This window comes from Lutra lutra, chromosome 3 (assembly GCF_902655055.1).
Source record: "Lutra lutra chromosome 3, mLutLut1.2, whole genome shotgun sequence".
Classification (NCBI taxonomy): Eukaryota; Metazoa; Chordata; class Mammalia; order Carnivora; family Mustelidae; genus Lutra; species Lutra lutra.
Genome location: NC_062280.1, coordinates 66,944,717 through 66,962,246, shown reverse-complemented (window position 1 = coordinate 66,962,246; position 17,530 = coordinate 66,944,717). Strand labels below are relative to the sequence as shown.

At 36.9% G+C, this 17,530-nt stretch overlaps 1 protein-coding gene across 3 annotated transcripts in view; it reads right to left on the bottom strand.

The window, feature by feature from the left end:
- PPIG (peptidylprolyl isomerase G) overlaps positions 1-17,530 on the bottom strand; it is a 50,995-nt gene that overhangs the window by 14,875 nt on the left and 18,590 nt on the right. For all 3 annotated transcript variants that reach the window (XM_047722088.1, XM_047722090.1, XM_047722089.1), the window contains 2 exons: positions 12,687-12,716; positions 12,459-12,598 (listed from right to left, as the gene is read on the bottom strand). In XM_047722088.1, coding sequence (XP_047578044.1) covers positions 12,459-12,598; positions 12,687-12,716 — 170 coding nt within the window. The remainder of the gene's footprint in view (positions 1-12,458; positions 12,599-12,686; positions 12,717-17,530) is intronic.

The window sequence follows — 17,530 nt, the reverse complement described above, 5'->3', positions numbered from 1 at the left end:
AGGACAAGAAGTCTGTAACATACAATGGTAAAAATATTAGATTGGCGGCAGACTTACCACAGAGACCTGGCAGGCCAGAAAGAGCTGGCATGATATATTCAGAGCACTAAACGAGAAAAACATGCAGCCAAGAATACTATATCCAGCTAGGCTATCATTGAAAATAGAAGGAGAGATAAAAAGCTTCCAGGACAAACAATAGATGAAAGAATTTGCAAACACCAAACCCGCTCTACAGGAAATATTGAAAGAGGTCCTCTAAGCAAAGAGAGACCCTAAAAGTAGTAGATCAGAAAGGAACAGAGACAATATACAGTAACAGTCACCATATAGGCAATACAATGGCACTAAATTCATATCTCTCAATAGTTACCCTGATTGTAAATGGGCTAAATTCCCCAATCAAAAGACAAAGGGTATCAGAATGGATAAAAAAACAAAACCCATCACTATGCTGCCTACAAGAAACTCATTTTAGACCCAAAGACACCTCCAGATTTAAAGTGAGGGGGTGGAAAACAATTTACCACGCTAATGGACATCAGAAGAAAGCTGGGGTGGCAATCCTTATATCAGATCAATTAGATTTTAAGCCAAAGACTATAATAAGAGATGAGGAAGGACACTAGATCATACTCAAAGCATCTGTCCAACAAGAAGATCTAACAATTTTAAATATCTATGCCCCTAACATGGGAGCAGCCAACTATATAAACCAATTAATAACAAAATAAAAGAAACACATTGACAATAATATAATAATAGTAGGGGACTTTAACACTCCCCTCACTGAAATGGACAGATCATCCAAGCAAAAGATCAACAAGGAAATCAAGGCCTTAAATGACACACTGGACCAGATGGACATCACAGATATACTCAGAACATTCCATCCCAAAGCAAAAGAATACACATTCTTCTCTAGTGCACATGCAACATTCTCCAGAATAGATCACATCCTGGGTCATAAACCAGGTCTCAACTGGTATCAAAAGACTGGGATCATTCCCTGAGTATTTTCAGACCACAATGCTCTAAAGCTAGAACTCAATCACAAGAGGAAATTTGGAAAGAACCCAAATACATGGAGACTAAACAGCATCCTTCTAAAGAATGAATGGGTCAACCAGGAAATTAAAGAAGAATTGAAAAAATTCATGGAAACAAATGATAATGAAAACACAATGGTTCAAAATCTGTGGGACACAACAAAGGCAGTCCTGAGAGGAAAATATATAGCGATACAAGCCTTTCTCAAGAAATAAGAAAGGTCTCAAATACACAACCTAACCCTACACCTAAGGGAGCTGAAGAAAGAACAAAGAAAGCCTAAAACCAGCAGAAGAGAAATAATAAAGATCAGAGCAGAAATCAATGAAACAGATACCAAAAAAACCAAGAGAACAAATCAACGAAACTAGGAGCTGGTTCTTTGAAAGAATTAATAAGATTGATAAACCCCTGGCCAGACTTATCAAAAAGAAAAGAGAAAGGACCCAAATAAATAAAATCATGAATGAAAGAGGAGAGATGACAACCAACCACAGAAATACAAACAACCATAAGAACATATTATGAGGAACTCCACGCCAACAAATTTGACAATCTGGAAGAAATGGATGCATTCCTAGAGACATACAAACTACCACAACTGAACCGGAAGAAATAGAAAGCCTGAACAGACCCATAACCAGTTAGGAGATTGAAACAGTCATCAAAAATCTCCAAACAAACAAAAGCCCAGGGCCAGATGGCTTCCCGGGGGAATTCTACCAAACATTTAAAGAAGAACTAATTCCTATTCTCCTGAAACTGTTCCAAAAAATAGAAATAGAAGGAAAACTTCCAAACTCATTTTATGAGGCCAGCATCACCTTGATCCCAAAACCAGACAAGGATCCCATCAAAAAAGAGAATTACAGATCAGTATCCTTGATGAACACAGGTGCGAAAATTCTCACCAAAATACTAGCCAATAGGATTCAACAGTAAATTAAAAGGATTATTCACCACGACCAAGTGGGATTTATTCCAGGGCTGCAAGGTTGGTTCAACATCTGCAAATCAATCAATGTGATACAATACATTAATAGAAGGAACAAGAACCATATGATACTCTCAATAGATGCTGAAAAAGCATTTGACAAAGTACAGCATCCCTTCCTGATCAAAACTCTTCAAAGTGTAGGGATAGAGGGCACATACCTCAATATTATCAAAGCCATCTATGAAAAACCCACTGCAAATATCATTCTCAATGGAGAAAAACTGAGAGCTTTTCCGCTAAGGTCAAGAACACGGCAGGGATGTCCATTATCACCACTGCTATTCAACATAGTACTAGAAGTCCTAGCCTCAGCAATTAGACAACAAAAAGAAATTAAAGGCATCCAAATCGGCAAAGGAGAAGTCAAAATATCACTTTCTGCAGATGATATGATACTGTATGTGGAAAACCCAAAAGACTCCGCTCCAAATCTGCTAGAACTTGTACAGGAATTCAGTAAAGTGTCAGGATATAAAATCAATGCACAGAAATCAGTTGCATTTCTTTACACCAACAACAAGACAGAAGAAAGAGAAATTAAGGAGTCAGTCCCATTTACAATTGCACCCAAAACCGCAAGATACCTAGGAATAAACCTAACCAAAGAGGCAAAGAATCTATACTCAGAAAACTATAAAGTACTCATGAAAGAAATTGAGGAAGACATGAAGAAATGGAAAAATGTTCCATGCTAATGGATTGGAAGAACAACTATTATGAAAATGTCTATGCTACCCAAAGCAATCTACACATTTAATGCAATCCCTATCAAAATCCCATTCATTTTTTTTCACAGAAATGGAACAAATAATTCTAAAATTTATATGGAACTAGAAAAGACCTCGAATAGCTAATGGAATATTGAAAAAGAAAGCCAAAGTTGATGGCATCACAATTCCAGACTTCAAGCTGTACTACAAAGCTGTCATCATCAAGACCGTATGGTATTGGCACAAAAATAGACACACAGATCAATGGAACAGAATAGAGAGCCCAGAAATAGACCCTCAACTCTATGGTCAACTAATCTTCGACAAAGCAGGAAAGAATGTTCAATGGAAAAAAGACAGTCTCTCCAACAAATGGTATTGGGAAAACTGGATGCAGAAAAATGCAGAAAAATGAAATTGGACCATTTCCTCACACCACACACGAAAATAGACTGAAAATGGATGAAGGACCTCAATGTGAGAAAAGAAATCCATCAAAATCCTTGAGGAGAACACATGCAGCAACCTCTTCGACCTCAGTCACAGCAGCTTCTTCTTCGGAACATCGCCAAAGGCAAGGAAAGCAAGGGCAAAAATGAACTATTGGGACTTCTCAAGATCAAAAGCTTTTGCACAGCAAAGGAAACAGTCAACAAAATCAGGAGACAACTGACAGAATGGGAGAAGATATTTGCAAACGAGACATATCAGATAAAGGACTAGTATCCAAAGTCTATAAAGAACTTATCAAACTCAACACCCAAAGAACAAATAATCCAATCAAGAAATGGCCAGAGGACATGAACAGACATTTCTGCAAAGAAGACATCCAGATGGCCAACAGACACATGAAAAAGTGCTCCACATCACTCGGCATCAGTGATGTACAAATCAAAACCACAATGAGATACCACCTCACGCCAGTCAGAATGGCTAAAAATAACAAGTCAGGAAATGACAGATGCTGGCGAGGATGTGGAGAAAGGGGAACCTTCCTACACTGTTGGTGGGAATGCAAGCTGGTGCAACCACTCTGGAAAACAGCATGGAGGTTCCTCAAAAAGTTGAAAATAGAGCTACCTTATGACCTAGCAATTGCACTACTAGGTATTTACCCTAAAGATATAAATGTAGTGATCAGAAAGGGCACGTGCACCCGAATGTTTATAGCAGCAATGTTCACAATAGCCAAACTATGGAAAGAACCCAGACGTCCATCAACAGATGAATGGATAAAGAAGATGTGGTATATATATATATATATACAATGGAATACTATGCAGCCATCAAAAGAAATGAAATCTTGCCATTTGTGACTCCGTGGATGGATCTAGAGGGTATTATGCTTAGCGAAATAAGTCAATCAGAGAAAGAAAACTATCATATGATCTCCCTGACATGAAGAAGTGGAGATGCAACGTGGGGGGTTTGGGAAGTAGGAAAAGAATAAATAAAACAGGATGGGATCGGGAGGGAGACAAACCATAAGAGACTCTTACTGTCACAAAACAAACTGAGGGTGACCAGGGGAGGGGTGTAGGGAGAGGGTCAGGGGGCTGTAAACATTAGGGAGGGTGTGTTATATGGTGAGTGCTGTGAAGTGTGCAAACCTGGCGATTCACAGACCTGTACCCCTGGGGCTAATAATACATTATATGTTTATTAAAAAAAAAAAAAAATCCATGTATAAATGGATTCATGGAGTTCAAACCAATGTGGCTCAAAGGTCAACTGTATGTTTAACTGAATAGTATATAGATAGGTATGTAATATGATGGCAGGAATGAAGATTGTAGAGTACATGGTAAGTTCCATAGTAAACTTGTAAGGCATGCACTTTCCCTCAAAGAGTTTAGGATCTATTTGGAACATCAGACCAACAAGTTGTGCATTCAATAGCAAATAGCATCAGAAAATACATATTTAAGTAGTAAATTTTCTAGAAACTCTTGACTATAAATTGTATAAGGATCTAGAAGCGAGTACAGCCAATAAACACAAGAGTAAAGTAGAAAGGCTTTCAAGAAGTAAAGTCAGGGGGCGCCTGGGTGGCTCAGTGGTTAAAGCCTCTGCCTTCGGCTCAGGTCATGATCCCAGGGTCCTGGGATCGAGCCCCACATCTGAGCTCTCTGCTCAGCAGGGAGCCTGCTTCCTCCTCTCTCTCTCTGCCTGCCTCTCTGCCTACTTGTAATCTCTCTCTGTCAAATAAATAAATAAAATCTTAAAAAAAAAAAAAGAAGTAAAGTCAGTTCTGCTGTTACACAACTTATGTATTCCTATAAATCATTATGCTGTGTATGAAAAATTACACAATAAAAACTACGTGGCTTATGGGAAAAATGGGGAAAGGGGTGGAAACTCAAAAACTTCAATGATATAAGAAATAGGACAGGAAACTAATAAAAATGGCAGCAGGGTTTTACACATGTTAAATGGTTAATACATAAATACAACAATAAATGTGGCACTTCATTTGGAAAAAACCTAGGGTGGAGCGCCTGGGTGGCTCAGTCGTTAAGCATCTGCCTTTGGCTTGGGTCATGATCCTCGGGTCCTGGGATCGAGCCCCACATCAGGCTCCCTGCTTGGCTGGAAGCCTGCTTCTCTCCCTCTCCCACTCCCTCTGCCTTTGTTCCCTCTCTCGCTGTGTCTCTCTCTGTCAAATAAATAAATAAAAGCTTTAAAAAAAAAAAAGAAGAAGAAAAAGAAAAAACCTAGGGTTCACTTGTGGCAATGAATATTAGGGGGCTATAACTTGTGAGTTACTGTAATGATAGTGAAAGAAGGGTGAACTAAAATCAGATGGAAGGTTTCAGCAGTAGATTGGGCTTGGGTGTGACTCATAACACAAGTAATTAACTGTGATAGTTTAGTTGATGTTTAAGTGTGTGTAATGTGTAATTTTTGTGTATTCCTGTGAAGCTGTTCACCTGGGTAAAATTTTCTGAATTTACCTAATGCTGCTTGTAAACAAGATCATGTATAAGCAAAAGTCAAAAGAGGTGTTACATTCAAATTGTTTTCTAATATACCAATTGAATAAAACAAAAACATGTTTTCAAACAGTATAGGAGAACTGACTATATTATACTAAGACTTCATAGGAGTAGGAAAAGTGGGAAGTAGTATCTGTACTCACAAAATGCTAACAAGCACTGAACAAAAGTCCCCTTACAGGTGTAATTGAGTAGACTATAACCAAGTTGATAAAAGACCTGCACTCTAAAACTATAAAACACCGATGAAAGAAACTGAATATAAGACAAATGGAAAGACAGTCCATGCTCAGGGTTTGGAAGAATAGATACTGTTAAAAATGTCCATACTAGGGGCGCCTGGGTGGCTCAGTGGGTTAAGCCTCTGTCTTCGGCTCAGGTCATGATCTCAGGGTCCTGGGATCGAGCCCCGCATCAGGCTCTCTGCTCAGCAGGGAGCCTGCTTCTCCCTCTCTCTCTCTGCCTGTCTCTCTGCCTATTTGTGATCTCTCTCTGTCAAATAAATAAATAAAATCTTAAAAAAAAAAAAATGTCCATACTACCCAAAGCGATCTACAGATTTAATGCAAATCATTTTGAAATATCAAGAACTTTTTTCACAGAACTGGAAAAACAATCCTAAAATCGGTATGGAACCAGAAAAGACCCTCAATAGTCAAAACAATCTTGAAAAAGGACAAACTGAAGGCATCACAATCCCAAATTTCAAGATTTTCAAAGCTATAGTAATCAAAACAGTATAGTAGTGGCCCCCAAACAGACACAGAAATCAAAAGAACAGAACAGACAGATCAGAAATAAACCTGCAATTATATGGTCAATTAACCTATGCCAAAGGAGGCAAGAATATACAACAGGAAAAAGACAGTTTCTTCAGCAAATGGCACTGGGAAAACTAGACAGCTACATGGAAAAGAATGAAACCAGACCAATTTCTAACACCATACACAAAAATAAACTCAAAATGAATTAAGGATCTAAATATGAGTTTTGAAGCTATACAAATCCTAGAAGAGAACATAAGCAGTCATTTCTCTAACATCAGCCATAGCATCTTTTTTCTAGATACGTCTCAAGGAGAACAAAAACAAAAACTACTGAGACTACATCAAAATATAAAGCTCCTGCACAGAAAAGAAACAATCAACAAAACTAAAAGACAATTAACTGGGGCGCCTGGGTGGCTCAGACAGTTAAGCGTCTGCCTTAGGCTCAGGTCATGATCCCAGGGTCCTGGCACCGAGCCCCACATCGGGCTCTCAGCTCAGCAGGAAGTCTGCTTCTCCCTCTCCCACTCCTCCTGCTTGTGTTCCCTCTCTTGCTGTATCTCTCTGTCAAATAAATAAATAAAATCTTAAAAAAAAAAAAAAGAAGACAACCAACTGAATGGGAAAAGGTATTTTGCAAATGACATATCCAATGAAGGGTTAGTTTCCAAAATATATAGAGAACTTACACAACTCAACACCAAAAAACCCAAAGAGTCCAATTAAAATTGGGCAGAAGACATGAATAGACATTTCTCCAAAGAAGACATCCAGATGGCTAAGACACATGAAAAGATGCCCAACATCACTCATTATCAAGGAAATGCAAAACAAAACCACAACGAAGTATGGACTGACTGATCATCTTTGGGAGAAGTTACACTGAAATCCTGATGTAATGTTGATAGCAGATTATAATAAAATGAATACTGTGACAAAAGATAAGCTAATAAAGAAAAAAAACACAATGAAGTATTACTTCAGATCTGTCAAAATGACTAAAATCAAAAACACAAGAAGCAAGTGTTGGTGAGTATGTGGAGAAAAAAGAAACCTCATGCAATGATGGTGAGAATGCAAACTGTTGCAGCTACTCTGGAAAGCAGTATGCAGGTTCCTCAAAAAATTAAAAATAGGATTATCACATGACCCAGTAATTCCACTACTGGGTATTTACTGCCAAAATACAAAAGCTCTAATTTGAAAAGATATATAAAACCCTGTTTATTGAAGCATTATTTCAAACAGTGAAATTATGGAAGCAGCCCAAGTGTCCACTGACAGATGAATGGACAAAAATGTGGCATATATGGAATGGAGTCTTACTCAGCCATAAAAAAGAATGAAATCTGTCATTCGCAACAACACAGATAGATCTCGGGCATAATACTAAGTAAAATAATTCAGTCAGTGAAAGACAAATACCGTATGATTTCACTCTTGTGGAATTTAAGAAACAAAACAAATGAACAAGAAAGAGACAAATAAAAAACCATCTCCTGGGGCACCTGGGTGGCTCAGTGGGTTGGGCCTCTGCCTTCAGCTCAAGTCATGATCCTGGGTTCCTGGGATTGAGCCCCACATCGGGCTCTCTGCTCACCGGGGAGCCTGCTTCCCCTTTTCTCTCTCTGCCTGCCTCTCTGCCTACTTGTGATATCTGTGTCGAATAAATAAATAAAATATTTTAAAAAAATTATTAAAAAAAAAAACACATCTCCTTTTAAACAGAGAACTGATGGTTACCAGAGTGTATGTGTAGGGTGGGGGTTGGGAGTGGGATGGGTCAAATAGGTGAAAAGAATTAAAAATACACTTATGATGAGCACTGAGTAATGTATAGAATTGTTGAGCACTATATTATACATTTGAAACTAAGAGAATACTGTATGTTAATTACACTGAATTATAATCAATCAAGGGGCGCCTGCATAGCTCAGTGGGTTAAAGCCTCTGCCTTCGTCTCAGGTCATGATCTCAGGGTCCTGGAATCGAGCCCCGCATCGGGCTCTCTGCTCAGCGGGGAGCCTGCTTCCTCCTCTCTCTCTCTGCCTGCCTCTCTGCCTACTTGTGATTTCTGTCAAATAAATAAATAAAATCTTATAAATAAATAAATAAATAAATAGTAGATACTGGGGTGTCTGGGTGGCTCAGTTGGTTAGGCAGATTCCTTCAGCTGAGTTCATGATCCTGGGGTCCTGGGATCGAGCCTGGAGTTAGGGTCCCTGCTTAATGGAGAGTCTGCTTCTCCCTCTCCCATTGCCCCTGACTCGTGTTCACTCTCGCTCACACTCTCTCTCAAATAAAATCTTAAAAAATAATAATAGAAAGTTAAAAATTGTAGATATTTTAAAACTTCCAAGTTGGACAACAATGGTTTTGATCCTGCAAAAAATCCTCCTATACTTGCCTAACCACTTAACAATCTGTTCCAAAGTATCTGTAACAAACATGTAAGTATTCTTAAGGTCAAATTAAACACTACTCGAAGCAAAATGACAAGGCAAGATAAAAATCATAATAGATGAAAAGGAATTACAAAGAGTAATAACACTTTCAACTTTGGGGCCATATCTGGATAATTTTTTTAGATTATGTAGTTTTCTTATCATCAGGAAAAAAAACTTCCCAAACCTATTCACAAACCATTTTGGGGGCGAGGTTAGGGTGTAGTGTAATCTTATTAATTAGGTCTTGACTCTACTAGTATGATATTAAGGTAAAACAAAAACAAAAACAAATAAAACAAGCTCCAGAACATTTTGCTTCTAAAAATCTCAGGTAAAAAAAAAATGCTGCCTTATTGATTTTTATTTAACATCTATAGATTTTTCGTCAATGAATTTCATGTGAAACCTTTGTATTCAAGTACATTTCTAGGGCACCATCAAATACAATTCAAGAACAGAAGAGAAATTAAAGAACAGAACTACTAAAATAGGTCTCCATTAGATATTTTCATTTCATATTACTGGTCTCATCTAACACTTGCTAAGTTTAATATCCCATTATTTTTCAGGAAAAGGGCCATCACCACTGCCCCCAATTCCACGTTAAGGGCAATGAATGGGAGGGATCCTGTTGCTATACAAATGAGTCTCTGTATTCTTTACCATCTACTGAGTACAAGATTCACTAGCTGCTTCCCTTGCTCTGTTCTTTGTATATTGTCAGGCAATGTTTCCTACCACATATATGCAGAATTTCTGCTCATATAACTATTTATTGTCATGTTGCCCCAACTCAGCACTTGTGTTTCTGTAATGTAGCAACGGCCCCCTCTCTTGTTGCATGGTCAAGGTACACAGACCTCTATTTAAACAACTCCAGCAAGCTCTCAAAAGACCATGACCTGAGGTCCTGCCAACTCGTGAAAAACTAGTAAGCACCTTGACTGAGGTAGTGGTTTCATTCTTTGGTGGTCTGTGTTCTATCCTCCACTCTGCCCCATGACAGTCTCTACAAAAACGCAGTTTTTATTAGCTTCCAGTGTTCCATTTCTGCATCTTTTGGAAGGTTCTTCTTGACTGTGAACCTTCTCAGGCACATCCAACTAGCTACAAAAAGCAGAATTTCCAATCTTGCAACAGCAAAGGGAGAAAGGCCCAAGAAGATTGCCCAGACTCACCAAGACAATATACAGGTGGGCCCAGACAGTCAGAATTCTTCAGAAGTCTTTTTGTTTTCTTTCAGGAAGTTAGAAAAAGAAAAGAAAGATTCTGTATTTACTTCTTTTTAAACTGGGGTGTAAATCTCTCAAACAAGGTTTTAAATGTAATGATGATGAACACCACCATGTTGCATAAAACTTTGACTGTTTCCAATTTAAAACTGTAAGGAGGCCATCAATTTATAAACTGGATGTGAGATATGGCTCTACCTAAAAAAAAAGATTATGTAGAGCCATGACAAAATCCATTCTAACCAATATTCTGAATGGTAACTAAAGGACTGTAGGGTAACAGGTTCCAAACTGTGTGACCTCGAATATAAAGATCTTTTCATATTTCCACAGTATGGTCCAGAACAGAGTAGGAATGGAAGCTATGGCTCAAAACAAATCTGACCTTTTCAGGAACTCCTGGGCAGACACTAATAAAGGGCCAAATGTATGCCCCCTGCCACCCCCCCAACTGCTGAGAATGATAAGGGCAAGGTATGCTTCCTTAGCACAGTAGGATACTACATCAACTTTTGGCACAACTTCCTGGTCATAATGGCATAGGCAAAATTAGCATTCATCTCTATTAAGTGAAAATACATCTAAAAGATTTGAGACATAAATAACAACATATAGTGACCGTCATTCACTTTCTCTTTCAGCACATATTCAAACACTGACATTTTATTATCAAAAGAATCTTTACACCAAATTTATTAGAGAATCTATGATAACTGCTTATGGTTTAAAAGGTATATTTTTTAATTACCTCAACTTCTTTCTAAATATATAAATGACAGTATCCTTAACTTTTATAAGCAGAGAATAGATCCTAACACAAGAGATCTTACAGAGTACAAACTACAAGAAAAAAAAAGAATAAAAGATAAAGATTTCCTAGATCATATGGGAAGAAATAATGCCTTAAACAAAAATGTTCCAATTGTACTAACAACACTCTGAAGAAATAAGTATCTGTACCAGGGTCCAAAACTTGCAAACATCACAGATTGCTTTTTAGTTTTTAATTTTCTAAAAAAATAAGTTATTCAGTAATACCTCATTCTTTACTGGATCCTCACAAACACAAGGCATATATTATACATGTTGTTTGTACATATAGACAGACAGCCAGGCTCATGAACACCAAGAAGTTATATAAACACTCCCATTATGAGCTGCAGCATACTCCTGCAATGGTTTACAAGGTACATACTTGATATGACAGAGAAGAAAATGAAATCATCTGAACCAAAGTGGAATACAGAAACAGAAAATTAAAAATAAGTCTTCTCTATGACAATCTCTGGTCTTTTTAAATTAAAACAAATGTGTATATTTCTAAATGATACAAAGAAATTAGTATACCTAAAACTTGAGAACAGAATGTTCTACTTACGGCAATTCTGAAAGGGATTTGTTGAAGACTTTAATGCATTAGCAATACATAATAGAAAAAAGTTCTAAATCTGGAGCCAGCAAGCTTAGGTTTGAAGCTTAGCTCCCTGATGTGGTAAACAATTTAATCTTCCAACCATCTTCACCTGTAAAATGGGGGAAATACTACCGGGCTGATGTGAGGATCACAAAAAATTATAGATGACTCTCACATTTGTTAAACATGAAAAACTAAGTACTGGTATTATTATTTCCTAGACTAGTTAGAATGGGCAGAACAGAGTCCATTTATTATTTTATTGTTTTCTCCACAGGTAATCTCACCCTGTATTTTTAGAATAAGAGACCCAGTATCTGTAATAAATGGTAGCAGTTACGTATTTCACAAATATAAACACTTAAAATACTCACTTAAAACAAGGTTCTTACCATTCAGATAGTATCATATCAAACTACTGGTCATGTTAACTTCAAAAGTTCTGGTCTAAGAAGTTTCTCAAAAATGCCAGGTGCTTCTGAATCTCAGGAGTGCATGAAGGGAAAATAATCTATTCCCCAGTTTCGTAGTCTATGTTATTCTCTTCAATTGTTATCTTCCCCTTCACTGTGTCTTTCTCTAGAAGAGTATTTATTTACCATGCTATTTAGACAACTACCATCAAAAAAAACAAAACAAAGTGGAAGGATAAATTACAATAAGTACCGAGAAAGTTAAGTGATTCCATGGTAAATGAACAAAGTATAAAGATAAAATACATTTAAAAAACAAAAATGCCTGATAATTATATTCACATTAGTATAAATTTCATGCCAACTATTTAGAATGTCTCTGCTCATTTTGTATGCATAAGAATTACCAGAAGTATGTACTTGTTTTCTTACCTTTAGATTTAGGAATTAGCTCTCCACAACTGAGTATCCGCACCTCAGCAAATGGTTTGCTGGCTGCATCTGTTTTCTGGTTTTCTATCTCTCTCACAACTTCTTGACCAGATATCACTTGCCCAAAAACAACATGATGCCTAAACAGTCAATTGTAAGATGATCAAATAACAGCTTTTAATTTTAACATTAATTTAAAATGGTCAAAAAAATAAAAATAATCTTTACCCATCTAAATGAGGAGTTGGCTTCGTTGTTCTTTGGAAGTCATCAGATAGAAGAATAAAAACAAAGTCAGAGAAAAACAAAGTTAGCATCTCTAAAAAGGAAAAGAAAATAACTGCATTGGAAACAAAGTTGCAAAGAATCATATGCTATTTTAACATAATAGAATCTTATTCCATGAACCTTAAGTAGAATAAATAATGCAAGATGCCTTTTACATAATCTATTTTCAAAAACTTATTCTGATCATAAAATGAATACCTACTCATTGTTGAAAACTTACATGTAATTAAAGTTGACATTTTGGTGTCATTTCTATCCATCTATGTTTCTTGCATGTGACTGGATTCTTACTGAATATTCATAGGTGTATGAAGTTCTACAGTTGTACAATGTTCTATTGTATGGACAGACCATAATTTATCAAAAGATTCTACCAGCTTATAGGTTTAAATGTAAAATTATAGTGCTTTTCAACCTTAACATTTTAAACAGTTAAAGCATAGGTCACCCCCTTATCCATGGTTTTGCTTTCCACTGTTTCAGTCACCTATAGTCAACTGCAGTCAATCGCAGTCCAGAAGCAAACAATCCTCTTCACATACTGTCAGTTCAATAGTAGCCTAATACTATGTCACAATGCCTGTTAGTCACCTCATCTCATTTTTTCTAAAGATTTTATTTATTTGACAGATAGAAAGAGCCCATGCAGGGGGAGCGGCAGGCCAAGGGAGAGGGAGAAGCAGGTGTCCCGCTTAGCAGGGAGCCTGACATGGGGCTCAATCCCCGGACCCCAGAATCATGACTTGAGCTGAAAGCAGACGCTTAATCAACTGTGCCACATAGGAACCCTTCACCTCACTTCATTTCATCAGGTAGGCATTTTATCATCTCACATCATCTCAAGAAGGATGAGTAAAGATATTTTCACAGCGACCACATTCATGTAACCTTTGTTACAGTGTATTAGCATAATTACTTTATTTTATTACTACTGTTGTTAATCTCTTACTATACCTAACTTATAAACTAAACTTTATTTGCAGTTTCAAGCATCCACTAGGGGGTTTTGAAACGTACTCCCTATGGATAATATTTAGAAGGTCCTCACACATGTTCTGTTGGACCAGGAAAGAAACGGTCCTTATGGTGTTTATAAAATTTTCAATTAGTTGCCAAGATTCAAAATTTTGGATACTTTCACATAAAAGTCCAGATTTCAGACCTTTTTTGGAAAGCTGGAAGGTGTGGCACCTAGCATGTGGCAATAATGGGTCAGGCTGATTATCCTTGTCTTTTCAATACATGGATTAATAGTTTAGGTTCTTGTCCCAACAGGCTTTATTTGCTTATTTTACTTGCCTAAGACCTGAGGACTTTTGAATTTTTTAGCCCTGATAAACAAGGAAACTTCACAATGAAGAAAGAGATCTGGATTAAAACTTTGGACCAAACTCAGGATGCCTGGATGGCTCAGCTGGTTAAGCACCTGCCTTTGGCTCAGGTCATGATCCCAGGGTCCTGCTTCTCCCGCAATGTCATTCTCCCTGCTTGTAGCGCACTCTCTCTCTCTCCCTGTCAAATAAATAAAATCTTTAAAAAAAAAACAACAGAAAACTTTGGACCAAACTCAAAGTAAGCAAAAAGTCCAACAAATGAATAATATTTTAAAATTCTTTTTTCCACTCCATACATTGCTTAAAGCTCTATAGTTAAGAAGACTGGTATTTGAGTAGCTATGAAGACATACTGCTGTAACGACTGAAGATGAGCATTGTATATCATTTATTATTATTATTTTTTTAAAGATTTTATTTATTTTTTGACAGAGACCACAAGAAGGCAGGCAGAGAGAGGAAGGGAAGCAGGCTCCCTGCTGAGCAGAGAGCCTGATGTGGGGCTCAAACCCAGGACCCTGGAATCATGACCTGAGCCAAAGGCAAAGGCTTTAACCCACTGAGCCACCTAGGAGCCCCTCATTTATTATTTTAAAGAATCATCAAGAAAGTCATTGGGAGTTTGGAAGAAGGAACAATTTAAGCTAAGCTTTGGTTGAAGCCCACACAATACTAATGAAAAAAATTCAAACATGTAAATGTATTTTTAAAAGATCGTCTTACTTTTACAACCAACCTATTATTGTTTTCTGACTCTAACAGCTATGCTCAACTGAACCTGCTTAAACCATCTAGAGATATAAAAACCTATGTGTATATATGTATTTGTATTACATATTTACATTCAATGTATATATACAATTTGCATTTAGATTTAGTCAATCTTTGCTTCACAGATACATTTGCCAAGTTCACTTGCCCTCTAGAATTTACTTGTAACCCCTAAACCAATACTCTATTTTCATGGTCATTCCCAGATTGGTTATTTTAAAAAAAAAAAGGTACTGACGAGGAGTACAAAAACTAGAACTCTTGTAGAGTGTGGATAGGAATGTAAAATGATGTGGAAAACAGTTCAGTGGCTCCTCACAAAACAAACTACAGAATTACCATAGGATTCGGCAATTCCACTTCTTGGTATACACCTAAAATTGAGAAGGGACTCACACAAATATGGGTATGCCAATGTTTGCTGCAGCACTCTTCGTAATAGCCAATAAGTGGAAACAACCCAAATGTCCACCAACAGATGCATATGGATAAACTAAACATGGTATGTACATATAATGGAGTGATATTCAGCCATAAAAAGGAAAAAGTTCTGATACATGCAACAACATGGCTGAACCTTGAAAACACGCTAAATGAAATAAGCGTGACACAGAAGGACAAATATTGTACGGTTCTGCTTATTTCTCTAGAATAGGCAAATGCACATAGATAGAAAATAGAGGTTACCAGGGGCTGAGGGTAAAAAGAAATGGGTTAATTTCTGGGACAATGAAATAGTTTTGGATACAGTGGTAACAGCTCCAGTATTGTGAATATAATTAATACAATTACACACTTAAAAATGGTTAAAACAGCAAATTTTATATCATATGCATTGCCACAATAAAAAATAATTTAAGATTAAAAACTGATGTTTTTCTCCTTTAAAAACAATAACACACAAATTAAAGAAGGGCTACCTAGAAATTAAGAGATAAGGAAAAATCAACATATAGAGGGAAGGTTCTGAAAATATACATGAAAGATTACATAAACTTAACAGAGAGATTTTGGTTAGCACAGGAAGGATTTTTCTTAAAAAGAAAAAAAAAAGAAAAGAAAAAGGAAAACGAATGATAATACTAAGTGTTGTTGAGACTCTGGTGACAGTGGAACTTTGCATACTGCTGATACCAGAGTCCAGTAGCAATAAACCTGCAAAGGCTTAAAAATGCACAAACAGGGGTGCCTGGGTGGCTTAAATGGTTAACCATCTGACTGGCTTGGGTCATGATCCCAGGATTCTGGGATCAAGCCCCCTTCTCCCTCTACTTCTGTCCCTCCTCTCTGGTTGTGTTCTCTCTCTCAAATAAATAAAATCTTAGAAAAAAAAAAGTATAAATATTTCATTAAGTGAACTCCTAGCAGTTTATGTAAAATAATTAAAAATGCATCAAACAGATATAACAATGTTCACTGCAACAGTTAGAACAAAGAAGCGAGTCAAATGTTTAAAAATTAGGTAAATAAAGCATAATACATCCAAACAATGGAGTCACATATAGTTATTAAAAATGTTAATACTTAGTGCTCTGCAGAGATTTATACTGCATCCAAAAGTTGATTATAGAGTATATGCAACATTTATTTATTTAGGATTTTATTTATTTGTCAAGGAAAGAGAGAGAGTGCATAAGCAGGGGGAGCAGTAGGCTGAGGGAGAAGCAAGCTCCCCACTGAGCAAGAAGTCCAATGCAAAACTCTATCCCAGGACCCTGGAATCATGACCTGAGCCGAAGGCAGACACTTAACCGACTGAGCCACCCAGACATCCCTGTATGCAACATTTACTTTCATTTTTAATGCAGAGAAAGATACCCTGGGGATGGGAATGTTCTTATTACCTGTGTTCTAATTTTTTCTACAACCAACACAATATAAATTGTTTTCATTTAAAAAATCAGAAAAATCCCCAACAACTGGTTTAATCAACCAGAGTATATTCACAAAATATTATGCAGCTGCAAAAACAAATGAAAAGGATCTCTATGTAATGACATGGAATGATTTCCAGGATATAGTGGTAAGTGAAAAGGCAAAACACGGTATATAGTATATGCTATCTATCGTGTAAGAAAAAAAGGAAAATAATATATATCTATCTGTGCTTATCTTTATTAAAAAAAAAAAATAGAGGAAGGGATGCCTGTGTGGATCAGTCAGTTAATCGTCTGCTTTCAGCTCAGGTTATGATCTCCAGGTCCTGGGATCAAGCCCCTCATCAGGCTCCCTGTTCAGCAGGGAGTCTGCTTCTCTTTCTTTCTCTCCCCCTCATCCCTCGCCACCACTCATTCTCTCTCTTCCAAATAAATAAATAAAATCTTAAAAAAAAAAAAAAAGTACAGGAAGATAAACCAGAATCTAATGAGGTTGGTTACTAAAATGGATGGGTGGGAACAGAGGATGAAAAAATGGGGAATGACAATGGGGTGAAGAGTTTGGTGGGAGTGACAGTTTCAGAGGCATTCTTTTTGAATCACATAATGTTTTACAAACAAACACAAACAAAAAAAACAAATCAAAACCAGGTGAGAGAACAAAATATACTCATAAACAAATGAACCTAACATATTTTGAGTCACAAAACCACACAGAATCACACCAAAATGCACTAATCCAAGTCACTTTTAAACAATTATTTTAACTACATACTCTCAATCTAAAACTAAAAATAGCTAT